Source organism: Tenebrio molitor, chromosome 2 (genome assembly GCF_963966145.1).
Source record: "Tenebrio molitor chromosome 2, icTenMoli1.1, whole genome shotgun sequence".
NCBI lineage: Eukaryota > Metazoa > Arthropoda > Insecta > Coleoptera > Tenebrionidae > Tenebrio > Tenebrio molitor.
Genome location: NC_091047.1, coordinates 14,077,586 through 14,091,461, shown reverse-complemented (window position 1 = coordinate 14,091,461; position 13,876 = coordinate 14,077,586). Strand labels below are relative to the sequence as shown.

At 31.5% G+C, this 13,876-nt stretch overlaps 1 protein-coding gene across 2 annotated transcripts; it reads right to left on the bottom strand.

Moving 5' to 3' along the window:
- Positions 1-1,632: 1,632 nt before the first annotated feature.
- Positions 1,633-12,509, bottom strand: LOC138124415 (aristaless-related homeobox protein-like). Of its 2 annotated transcripts, none has more exons than XM_069039448.1 (3): positions 12,297-12,509; positions 9,182-9,405; positions 1,633-3,391 (listed from the first exon to the last, which is right to left on the bottom strand). In XM_069039448.1, the coding sequence occupies exons 1-3, from the start codon at positions 12,406-12,408 to the stop codon at positions 2,924-2,926; spliced, it is 804 nt and encodes a 267-aa protein (XP_068895549.1). In that variant the 5' UTR covers positions 12,409-12,509; the 3' UTR covers positions 1,633-2,923. The 2 variants fall into 2 exon arrangements, with proteins under 2 accessions (XP_068895549.1, XP_068895550.1); XM_069039449.1 differs by having other exon boundaries at positions 12,309-12,509.
- Positions 12,510-13,876: the final 1,367 nt, after the last annotated feature.

The following is a 13,876-nucleotide window of genomic DNA, read 5'->3' as shown; positions in this document are numbered from 1 at the left end:
GGTTAAAAGAAGATCATTATCTAGTCCTGAACGAGAATTATTATGACTGAACGCCCGTCGTCACCACTGGTGCGCAATTTTCCTGAATTTTAAAGGACCCTGTGGGTTTCTGAATGTTAAATTTGACCAGTGTGCGCAATTTACCATATCCCAGTTTCCTTTTACACTAGGCTAGAAAGTTATCGATACCCCCTCGTACATTGTAGTGTCTGTTCAACCATTAGTATTCAAACGCTTCGGCATAAATTGAATTTTTTAGTATTTATCTCCAATTATATTATTTGTATGTATATTATTGTCTGTTGGAATTAAAAAGGAGACATGGCATCGAGACCTAATTTATTTATCATTACGTATTTGTATCGAGTAATGGTAATTCTTTTGAATGGACCTTTTTTTTATATTATCATTTATTTTGCGCACCTACTTACAACGACATTCACGTCTGAGTTTGTTCATAAGACAATACTGAAATCGAGTCCTGAAGCTATAAAATACTGAACGTGAACGAGTTTTCACCGAGTGTCACCCATCCAAACACTGACCATGTCCGACATTGCTGAATTTCAATGATCTAGTGATGATAGTGCTTTCATAATAGTGGGACCGCCGTATTTAAAATTCGGACTGAACATTATCATTACGAGTATTGATACCAAATAACAAATACAAATTAACAATTATTATGTGAAGCAATGACAATCACCAAACCCCAATCCAACTTGACTACTGTCTATTTACGACGCTTCTGCTGTTATTCTAGGACTCCTCATAACAAGGTGGGGGATTATTATAATCTGTTTCTTAAATATTAACTTAAATAAATTATTGCCCATTAGTGTATCGGTTTTGGTGGTGTGGTCATTTACAAATCACTGACAAAAATAGCAAAATCTCGTGCAATGATGTGACTTTTTGTGATTGTGCACTAGTTCTTTATATTGTCATTTATTATTATTCATTACTCCTTTACTCGACATCCACGTCGAAGTAAGTTCATACGATATTACGGATTGCAGACAATACTGATATCAAATAATGAAGGTATGAAATACTGAACTTACGATAAACGGTTTCCTCAGGCGGTCGCCCATCCAAACACTAACCGCGCTCGACATTGCTTAATTTTACTGATCGAATGATAGTGATTTCATAGTAATGAGGTCGCCATATTAATATTGTTATTAAAATTATACTGAGCTTTCCAAATGACGATGCCATTGATAAAGCTTTATCCCGGTTATGCCACAACTTTTTCGGAGCACGTCTGAATTTCAGCTATTCTCAACGGTTTCATTTGCCGGATAATGCTGAATGTTGCCTCGCTTGACTGAGAAAAGTCTCTGATTTTTTAAAAAATATTTCTTAAACAAATATTTTCTTTTTGATTGCACGTTAAAATGTTGTACATTTAAATAACAATTTATATCATAATTCGGGATATGCATTGTTAATAACGTGGGACAAAACAGAGTACATACAGGGTAAGCACTATGCAGCTTCTGAGAAATCGATAATAATCGGTTATTTTTCTGAAGTAAAATATATCGGTAAAAACCAAGCAAAATTTTTGTAGTTGTGGGGATACACATCACACACCCGGATGGATTGGATAAACAAAAAAGTCGTAAATAATGTTAACGTTTTCATATATTTGTTAAACTGGTATTATTACAATTTTTATTATATATCAATCATTTCTAGGTAAACATCAATGTAATAATGGTTATTTTACAAGCATTTAAAGTAGATGAATCAATAAACACGCCATAATTAAGTAGATTATTACTTATTGATAATAAATTTTTGATAACCAAGACAAGTAAAACACCTGCCATTTTAATTATTGTTTCAGTTAATATCGATCGTATAACTAGTAAAATAACTCACTGTTAAATTTTTCCATAAAAAATGTTGGACTAATCGCTATACTAGAAACTTTTCGTGATCATAATGAAAGGTGGTTAATCTGAAGTACGCTCAGATTTACAAAAAAAAAAAATATCACACAATTTAAGTGAGCGTAAATTTGTATGAACGCCTTCTTTCAGTAGGTATTAATAAATAAATTGGATATAGTACTATGTACAACACAAAATTTATTCTGAAATTAACAGGTACAACAAAGTTTCCGAAAACGTTATTAATAAATAGCACTAATGGTTGTTCAATTTTCGATTAATTTTTAACCTGCTGTCATGTTATCATGCATTCAACAAATCTGTCGTTTAAAATTTTAATCTAAAAATGAACAACATTTGTAATTCAATAAATTAAAATAAAATCAATTGCACTGCAATGAAGCTAAATTTTAATGTCATTTTTTATTTCAATTCATATAAGCTATGTAAATAAATTTGGTACAGCTAATTTTCAATTGTGTTAGTGCTAAATAAAATAAAACTAATACAATAATAATGACATTCTGTATCAATAACAAAGTGATCTTATACCTACCGTTTAAAATTGTAATGGAGCTAACCAATATTTTTAACAAATTAAGTACAACGGCGTCATTTAATGTCGCTAAAAGTCAATCAATCTTTAAAAAAATTAAAAGAAAACAATTGAGTGTAAAAATATATTTGGTATGATAAAAAGATCAGTTTGATTATTATTATTTGTTAACGACAAATTATATATTGACGCAAGTTAATATTCGTCGTACAATAATAAACACATATCTTACATGTTTCTCCTATTGCATTATTAGACTTATAAGTGATACACCCAAAATGCAGTTGTATCATTTTTGTGCAGCTGAAGTGAAAAGAAAAACATGTCACCATACACGTTTATGGTCGTGGAACAAAATACTTGCATCAGCTATTTCGATCACTTAAATTCTAGCAATATCTCCTAAACTTAAGGTTAACGACTAATGTTACTATGTTCAGAAAGCTATGTACAATGTAAGATTCTTTTAAGATTTAGCCGGAAGTTTTTGCGGAGACGACGGCAATAACATCTCCTGAGTTCGTAACCTCAAAGCTTCTAAGGTGGCAGGAGATATTTGTGGTGGACTAGGGGCTTCTGGACTAGAACTTCTAGACCTTTCGTCTGGTACAGGATTGTTCATTAAATTTAACTGGGGTACTCCTCCCGCAAGCACATATTGCGAGAGAAATGCGTGAAACGTGGGCACACTCATCGGCGATTTTGGAGGCCAGGCGGGTAAACCCATCGCCGGATTAAACATGGAAGGAAAAGGTAAGGTAGGCCAAAAGGGATCCGCTGGACCAACACCAACCGGAGGCATCGCCATGTGATTATGCAGCGAAAAGTCCGGCAGACCGGCTTGATCGCCTGGATGCATGAAGGGCACGACAGCCTCACGCCCTAACGCTTTCTCCCGTTTTCTCCATTTTGCTCGACGATTTTGAAACCAAACCTGGAAAGAGAAGAAATGATCTTAAACTGAAACGGATCAGCGCAAATTAAAGAAATCGTTTCACTTATGTATATCAAATTTAAATTATTTAAATAATTCAGTTATTCTATTGATTATTAACTTGATCTTAAATATTGTCTAAAGGTTTTTCGTGTTATTCTTAAAGGTCGAGCTGTAAAACTGTAAAATTGAAAAAGCCAGCGGTTGTCTTTTACTAAATGTTGTCTAAATAAATGTATCTAAAAAATATCTTAACACTAGGGTCTTTAAAATATATTCTAATGGAATATAGGACATTTATCTGACTCTGAAAGCCCGACTAATAAAACTATAATATGTATTCACCAAATACAGGGAGCGGCATTGTGTAGTTAAATTAAATCTGAATTTACTAAGAACGCTCCCTGCAGATGAGGGATTGAATATTCGTTCGGAGTTTCTAATTCTACCTGATTTGACAAGAATTGTGAATGAGACAAACATGACACTTATGGTAAAATATGTTTAAAGTAAAATTACAATGAAACTCATCAACTATCTGATTTCCCTTCGGTGAACAATTGAATATTATCGGTTTATTAATCGGGCCTTCAGAGTCAGATAAATATCCTATAGACAGGCGCAAAACGTAAAACCCTAGGTTCCAAATCTCGGCTATTAAATCCGTTATCCGCAATGAGCGGCGCTAGCAAACTTGAAGTTTATTTATAGTACAGTAGACTACAAAAATAAAACGCCTTGTTAATTTGGTGAATATTATAGTTTTATAACTGGACCTGTCAGAGTCACAGAAAAACACTGTATCACTGGTTTTGTTCTTCACTATGAAAGTAATACATATTCGTTTCCAGTTTGTTATAAAAGGAGTGAGTTATAGACGAAATATACGATGGAAAATATCTACCGGATGTCCGCGCGAAAAATTAGAATAAGTTGTATCAAAATAATAAACGATTATCATTTTGAATAATTAATTTGAATAAAATTAGTACGTTAACTGACAGCTTAAAATTTCAAAAACTCTAAAACTCTAGAAATATCAGAGATAAACCCATCCGAACTTTTCGTGCGGACACCCAGTATATTTCGTCTGTCAGTGAAAATATTATTTTGTTAAATTGATATTTATTCGTATTCATAAATACTCTCTAAAAGCGATATTGATTTATTGAGTAAAAATTTATATGAATATTCGGCATTGTAATGTTCTGTAGTAATAAAATTTATCAGATTGGAAACTCTTCAACATTCTTACAGATATTTATATCTCGTAATATTTTTCATTGAAAAGGCTTTCACATAATGGCAACAAAATAATTTTACAAATAACCTTACGAGGGCGGTTTGAAAAGTTCATGACCTGATGGTTAACGTGTGGCGTAACTTCATCAGCTGTCAAATATCATTTATTCAGCGAATAGGCAATGGTGTGAATGATTTCTTTTGTAAAAAACAGCTCTTTTTAGAAATAACCCACGAGGTTTTCGTGCTTTTCTTAGAGCGGTACGATTAATGATTTACATCACATTAAAATGACGATCAAGGTGAGGTTATGTACATCATGTGAAGGAAATGTTAAAGCGTACCAACTAAAATGATGACTTGCTTTTATAAAACAAAGAGAAAACCCGTGACCTCCCTGAACATAATTTTTTTAACGTTAGTTGCTTGTTTTTAATCCCTCCCATTTTTCAGACTGCAGCCTGAATTGTTTTTTGAAATTATTATTTAATCAATCAAAGCACTTAACACGCAATGATAAAAAAATAGACAACTCTTTTCAGACATGAACATGAGGCACAGAATATTATCCCACGATAATATTCTGTGCCTCATTGGCCAACCAAATTGCAAAGAGTGAGGAAGCCACCACTAAACACTAAAATGCTGCCGAAAAATTAAAGATTAAAAGTTTGTGAACTTTCAGAGATCCAGGCATATCACTTGAATGGATACAGCACTTTCAAAAAAATTGAATGTATGCTTTTGCGGCTGTAGTCTATGGTCTTTTTAGTTTCCGAGTAATGCCGCGGTTGCTTGTATAAAAATGCTGTTTCATTGGCCATTCTGCATAAAAAACAGCAAGATTACCTGAAAGCCTATCTCAAAATTCAAAATCTCTACAAGATAGATGCCGTGTTTAGTAGCTACAGGGTTATTCTAAATGATTTTAGTCGAAGTAGGCGTGAAAACTAAATGTAAAATTTATGGTTGCCGCTCCACATAAAAAACCATCAAAATGATGTGAATAAGTGAGTACACACCGTTCACACACGGGAGTTAAATTGGGTTCAAAACAACTCAATATTGTTAAAATTGATTGCAAAACAACTTAATATTTCTGGATTCAATCGTTAATTTAACAAAAATAAATAAAAATCTCATCACCGCACTTTTCATCTAAAAAATCACAGTAACAGCGACAAAGCTGACAGTTCACATAAAAGCGGCAAAAATGTAATAACATGGGCATGGCCTACTTCGACTACAATCATTTAGAATAACTCTGTATAAACAGAAACATGTTAAGTTCCAGACTGCTTGCACCCTTTTATAACTACTGATGAAACATGAATTCACCACTACATTTCATAACAAAAATAATTACGAAAACAGTAGAAACATTTTGAAATAATTAGACTAAAAAATTTACAAAAAATTACCTGTAACGGCCAAGAAGAAAATACCTACTATTTCAGTAGTACAACGCACATACTCGTACCTACACATCCGTGAAGCAGCTTACCAACTTCTTTCTATATGAGGTATTACCTCATGCATCCTAATCCTCAGATACATCTTTATAAATACTAGCAACAACAGCCACTAATTTTTCAAATTGTAGATATTAATTAGCATTCAATATGTACGATTATTATTACTGTTTACACCGTGAAACTTCAAGGTGAGTCACTATCCAATTAATTAAAAACTGGGAATACCATAGCGATACATATCTTTTAAATTTTACTTAAAGTCATGCGAAACTCGATGTCAGCTCGATTTTTTTTTCGTAGAAACATACCTATATTTTGGCATATTTAAAAAGAGCTAATTTTTCTGAACAAATTTTATAAAGGAAAAAATTTGCTATCTTTTTTGGTTAAAAAATTATAAGCAAATTTGTAAAAAAAAAGTATAATAAAAAATTCGCAATCGTCACGATTTAAACTAGATAGCAAATTTTTTTTCTTTACAAAAATTGTTCAGAAAAATTATCTCTTTTTAAATACGCCAAAATAAAGGTATGTTTCTGGGAAAAAAGAATCGATGATGTCATTACTTCAATTTCCAAATGTGGAAAAATATGCACATTTTGTTTAAAATGGACCTTACTCAATCCCATTTAAGAACCTCTTTTCAGATTTTTTCTATCGTCTTTCCTTTTCTTTTAATAGATCTGAGATCGAGTTTCGCTCACCTGTACTGCGTTCACAGTTGATCAAGAAACTCCACACTTTGATAGGTAATTGTAGTGTTTAAATGTAAAATTCCAACGAACAATATTACCATGTTGTTCATGTTCTCTTATAAATCTCAAATATCTATCGGTAATTAAATTAAATGTTTATCAATAAAAATAGGTCCGACTACATGATGATTTATTATGACATTCCCACACGTTAACGTCCAGTCTTCTTTTCAAAATGTCTGACAAATTCTTCCATACTATTGTTCAAAATAATGTTTTTTGCATATCGTAATGAAAGTGGCACCTTTTTACATGCAAAATCGTAGTGAAAGTAGCACTTTTTTGAATCATTTTATTTCATCTCCTTGGAGATGATTGTCAAATTCATGAAAAAAAGTATGACTTTAATAACTAGTTGTACCTACAAATAACTATTAAAGTTTATACAGGGTTGGGATTATGTATGGAACCGGCTCCGTCCTGCTAAAATGGTTTAAGCTAGAACTTTTTATAATCTTGCATATCTCCAACGAAAGCAAAGTATCGAAAAGTGGACCTACTCCCGAAGTCGCAGTGGGCTAGGTTTACAACTTATGACTGAATTGAATACCTCAAAAAATGCAACCCATGAAGTGCCTACCAGTTTACAATGATTAATATTTCTACTTCTAAAAATAAGAAAAAATATGATAGTGTCTTTCTCTTGAGTGCGAGACACTGTAGACTAATTCTGTTAATCATTTTAATACCAAAAGTATACTTTTCCATTAAATATTCAATAATTATTGGTCGTTTTACGTATTAATTAGACCACAAATTTAAACCAATGTCGCAAGCCTGATATCATGCGTTCAAAGAAAACCTAGGCTGAGTAGGCGTTGAAAAAAGTAAACGATTTGGAACAGTGTAAAGTTTGAATTTTCCGCCGTTTGACACGAATGACATTTGTGAATGTTTAATCAGCACAAGATTGAACATGTTTGTTTTCAGCAAAGATATTTTCTTAAAAAATCGGAATCGTTAGTTATTCTATTTTTAATATAAAACATTGCAAAGAAAGAAAAGAAAAGAAAGACTCCTTTGTTTATCAATTTTAGATTAGCTGTCAACATGCTCTAATTACAACTGTCAATTTACACTTTAAAAAAGCCAAACAATTGACGGTTTCGAATGCCATCCCAGCCCAGGATTTCATTTGAACGCCCGATATAGCGATATATTGGGTAATAATAATAATAAGTCAGATGATAATCTGGATTTAATAAACATAAGCTAGCTAAAACTTTATAAAACCTATTTATTTAAAATTAAGAGCAGGTAAATACAATATACAGATTTTTCTTCAACTGTAAACCGTAACTGTGTCAGACGTCTTTTTAATAATTTACTGGTTCATTTTTAAATCAACAATATGAATAAATAATTTCGGAGTTAGTGAAAATATTTACACTGGAGGAAAAGAAATAAAAACTGTAACAAAGCGACATTTTTATCCTTTCGAAAAGTGTAAGAAAATTTGTCGTCCACTCGCAGAAATGTAATTTTTTAAAGCACCAAAAACTATTCCTTAAAAAACACACAAATTTGCATTAGATGACGCAGAATCAAATCGTTAATGCCTGGATAATGACCATCGTGAATTGCATCTTAATTGGTAACAATTTGGATAATTAATCTGGCTTGTAACAGCGTAAGTAGCGTCGCAATTGGGCATTGTTCGCCACAATAGAGGTAATCGGAACCGGTTCCGGACCCCAGAACTCTCTCTGATGTCTCATTTAAAGTGCCTCCTCGCTTCATAGATAAAATGATCGAAAGCTGTGCCTCTTCTAATTGCCCTTTTAGCCATACCTCTATTAAGCTCCGCCACATTCACATTCATTTCTTTGGACGTCGTGTATGCTCCAATTAATTTTTTACGGACACGCTTATTCGACGCAAAATCTCGAAACAATAAAAAATAATTTGATAATTGCTCCATTAACTCGAGAGCGGGGCTCAAACCATTACGAGGGCTGTACACACCGTAGCGGTAATTTTTTAATTTGACTATTACGTCGTCGAGATTTGTTTCCATTTAAAATGAAGTGACAAGGGTCACATACTCCGAGCAAAATAAATTATTTCACTAATTAATAGATAAAATTAGTTGATTACTTAATGAATAAATAATGTTTATGGATTACCTGACAAGATTATAATTGATACGCGGTAAATTAACTAGAACATTATTTAATTAACTTGTTTTTATGAAATCTTCCATAATTGCTACAATATAAATTAATTTTGTTTGTCGTCAATGGAAATTTCTAGGAGACGACCATTATATCAATAAAATGGCCCAAAGCGACCGTCTAATAATAATTAGCTTAACTTACTTGGACTCTCGCCTCGCTGAGGTCTAGCCTCATCGCTAGTTCTTCTCGGGTAAACACGTCTGGATATTGGGTCTTCTCGAAAGCTCTTTCCAGTTGATGCAATTGATATGTAGTAAAGGTTGTCCGTGATCTTCGGATCTTTCTTGGTCTCGAATCGTTAATGTCTTCCATGCTCTCCTCGACTTCACCATCGCTGACCGATTCGATTTTTGCATCGGACTCCCCTGAAACCCACAAATAATTACTTCATCGACTATTTTAAAAGCGATCCGCTGAAATGCGAGCTTTATTTATAAATTTCCCACTTTCCTTGTTCATCAACTCAACATTTACATATTTTGGTGTGGTCAAAACGTATATTCGAATAAGATTACGTTTGTAATTTAAACATGTTAGCCCAACGAATCGGCGATTCTCTTTTGTTAGGTGTATTCCAGAGCCAGCTTCGGCTTCATGCTTATGAAATTGGTATTCATAGTGTGCCTTGTGTGTTTAAAAGCTTTGACATGTCCAGCCGGCGTATAGATTTATTTATGCAAATTGAATACTAATCTACTATATGAACTTTGACATGTATTACTTCGTTATTCATTTAGCATTTTGACTGGAATTTAATAGTTGTGTTAAAGTCTGCGAATCGTTAAGGAGATTAAGTTGGAGCATAACATATAATTCTTTGTTGGATTTTTTTGGAATGGTCGCTGAAAAGTTCCGCATAGGACTTAATCAAACATTTGAGAAAGGATCCGCTTTATTTGCAATGAGGGGTATTTAAATGCACAGGTAACTCAAGTTCCCCCTATTATCCCACTCGATTACAACTTTATTTCGTCAATCGTGATTCACCCCTATTTTAATTTAGCTTCGTTTATCCCTCATTAAAATCTATACTGATGCTATCATGTGAAAAAGCCGGATATAAAATTAATTGTATAGGTTTTAGGTCACGACTTACGTGAGTATTTTGAGTTTTCGGGGATGATTTTTCCTACATCAAAAACTATATAATAATTAATCCCTTATAAAAATGTTCATGTCTTGTCTTTTCAATACAAACAACAAGCTCTACATACATATGTTTTAAACAGTTTTATTAAAAATAACTCATTTGCCATATTTGTATTGTATTATATTTTTCAAAAATAAAGACCCTTAGTAATTTTTTAATTTAATTTTTAAGTAGATAGAAATAAATTTTGATCTAAATTTTAAAAATGAATTCAACTATTTTGCTATCTTTTGTATTTATTATTACTGAACTAAAAAATTATACTAAATAATTTTGAATGATGAGAAAAAGATGTATATGTACATACTCAGCAGCAGTCTTTTTGGAGAGTTTTATTCTATACTTTTGAGTCGTCAGGGCCAATACACTTTTTAATTGATAATAATTTTTAAAATGCAAAATAAATCTTTGTTAAAAATATAATATGCTACATACTACATTAGTTAATTTATGTTAATTTACTAAACACAATAACATTGTTCTTTTATTTGAAACAGGTTTTTTCAAAAATTAAAATATGCAAAAAATGATATTATCTGTACCAAATAACAAAATGAACCCAAAATCGTTTAAAAATCTTGGATTCTTCGTCTAGAGCATTGATCCGAACCACGTTCGCTTTAAAATCAAACGTAAAGCATAGAAACACAACTTCTTGAGCTGATAACTGCTCAACTGTGGTTTGTTTTTTTTTATTTGCTAATGTATTCACTATTCATAAACAAACAACTTGTCCGACTCAATTCTATGTGAAACAGTTTTAACCAATGATAACAAAAATTTTGCCGTTACTTTTTTTTCTTACTTAAGACACGCCAGGATATATGACGTAGTGTTTACTCAAAAGAAGTTAAAGTAACGGAATAATTTAAATCCAAGCTAATTTTCATTTTAACAACTACCTACATAATGAGTTTTACTTAAAAAAATGTAAAATATAAATACATGTGACAAAAAGCATTATTGATAAAGATGATACCTACATTATCATCTTTTTTACCGATTACGGATAATAATAATAATAATAGCTATTTATTATACATACAAGTGTCTTATAAGGCAAATAATAAGTCACGAAAGAAATGTTTACCCGCGAGAGCTTGCTCGAGTGGGCTAATGTTTCTTGAGTGACTTATTTGCTGTTAAGGCACGAGTGTAATACATAGTTTTATCCAACACCTCCTTCTGTAACAGTTCTTATTCTTTTTGATGTTCAATTGCCTCTAAACTCATTAATTATAAAAACAGTTTAATTACGGGTTCATAAGTGCACTAGTGTTTTATTGACCTCATAATATTATACATATTCAAAATCGGCATTATTATGACTTCATAATAAACAGGTGTTGGATAAAATAATACTTTTAACTTATTTTTCACTTTGAATAATTTTTAACTAAAAATATATTTTTTGATATGTAAGTAATAAACGTTAAATATTTTCTAATATTAAGTAATATAATTTTGTGATATTTTTTATTTAACAAAAGTTATCGTATGGACTTGTTTTGTGTATGAAAGATTGTCATCTTTAAACTAAACATGTAGTTTACAAAAATTGGTTTCCGGTTCACAAAGGGTGGAAATTGCTAAATAATTATACGTTGAACATGATAATTATAACACGTTTCCAAAAAATCAAATACCTGAAAAGATCCATATCGTTATCTAACAACTGATAACATCAATATGTATATTTTCACATGGTAGCAGAAAATATTTTCAGTTAGTTACTTATTCGAAAACTGTACTCATTTATTTTAAATATGAAAAAACGAGAACAACAATGTTTTTAAACGTCAACAGACGAATTAATTTCTAGTCCATTAATATTATCCCTAATTATACCCAATTGATTTATTATTGGAATCGGAAGAACACGTGTTACAGGGGGTCAGTATAGAGAAGGGTAAAACCCTAATTTCACTCCCCATATAGTCTAATTATCTCCCTAATTACATTGTGCCTATCAGATTGTCTGTGACATACTATTAATCATTTTTGTTTTTACCCTTCTTTAGACACGCAATCAAATTAATATGCACTTATGACAGAACAAGCAGTTTTAACCAAACTTTTTTTCTAATTTAGAAAAAAAAAACTTACAAAAGATCCTACCTTCTCCACTTTTCGAAGACGCCGATGAACTATTAACTCCCAATATTTGGTCGATACTGTAAACAGCTCTCGGCCGAAGTTCGTCTTGACTTTGCGACATGTCACCTGAATGAACACTTATGAATGAATGAATTGGAAAACCTGCACGTATTCAGATGCGTTCGATCTACAGCTTGAGTCTCGACTGACTATTTCAACCACTTGTAAAGGGTATATTTGGGGCTACAGGAATAACCCTCCCCCAATTTTCCTCCAATCAGAAAATTAATTCGTTGCTCGAGCGCACTCCGCATGCGCACAACTATGTGTAACCACGCCGACTAGATTATTGTGTCCAAATTAAGATATCGTTTTATTGTGTTAAATGATAATGAAATAGATTATGCTACGAATATTGAAATGAGATTATAACGTTTTGAGAAATAATCAGGTGTTTTATTATTGCATTACGGACGTAATATTATTTTAATTTTGTTTGAGTATTTTATTTATTAGGGTGCTATTAATAACGATAACAAGTCCAATTTTATGGAAAATATCACCCGCCTGATTAATTTCTTAGTTATTTGCTGTTATTTTTTCCCTTATCATCCTTCGTTCCGACTCCAAAAAAAAAACAAGCCATTCATTCCCAACAATTTGCTACATTCTGGCCTCTGGCGTTGTTCAACAGATTCGTTTTATTTATTAGTTACATATGAAATTATTCACATCCCAAGAGACAATGCACCCTGTTAAAAAACAATTATTTTATATCGACTGCTAGTCCTACAAGTATCACTAATTTGGAATATTGTCTAATAATTGAAACCTACATATTTAATATGTTATTATTTCAGAACTTAGATCCATCTATATAATATATGACAGGTAATGAACCATGTTTTCCATGCTATGTACAATTATTAATTCGATTCGATATATAAAATTTTATCGTACCTATCGATTTGACTATTCATAAACAAAAATTTTAAATAACAACACGTTCTAGTGGAAATTTCTATAAAATCATTAAAATTTGACAAGATAATGTGTAATTTTCTATAGTGGAAAACACTTATCTATTTAAATGTATTAAGTATTATCAAAAACTACTTAATTCCTAATTAAATTTCGAACGAAATTTTCCACTGGAAATTTTTACGCCTAGTTTACAACATAGTTAAAATACCATGATTATGTATTATTTCCATCAACGTAATACTTTAACGGTTTTAATTTTCAATTTTTAATATTGCATGAATAATTAAGTTTTCGAATTACTCTAATCGTGAATTTTTTATTATTTCCACTAAAATTGTAAACACTATTAAAATTATATATTACACATTGTACATTACACGGTTAATATTAAACAATAAATATAACCCATAAAGATTTGTTTTTGAGTAATGTTTGTAATTATTTTATGTGCTTATTTGTTTATTTTTTCAGTCTATACAGTGTAAAAATATTTCCATTTTGATCACTTTTCTAAATGTCAATTTCAATATCGTTGAGACAAAAAACTTTTATTTTTTATTAATATTCAATTAATAGTCTGCGTTAACTGTAAATATAAATTAATA

Bases quoted from the DNA above. Each gene is read 5' to 3' on its own strand.
- LOC138124415 (XM_069039448.1), bottom strand. From the start codon at position 12,408: ATGTCGCAAAGTCAAGACGAACTTCGGCCGAGAGCTGTTTACAGTATC. The intron at 9,406-12,296 runs GTAAGTTTTTTT...TGTGGGTTTCAG, and splicing joins TGGAGAAGGTAGGATCTTTT to GGGAGTCCGATGCAAAAATC. The intron at 3,392-9,181 runs GTAAGTTAAGCT...TTCTCTTTCCAG, and splicing joins TCAGCGAGGCGAGAGTCCAA to GTTTGGTTTCAAAATCGTCG.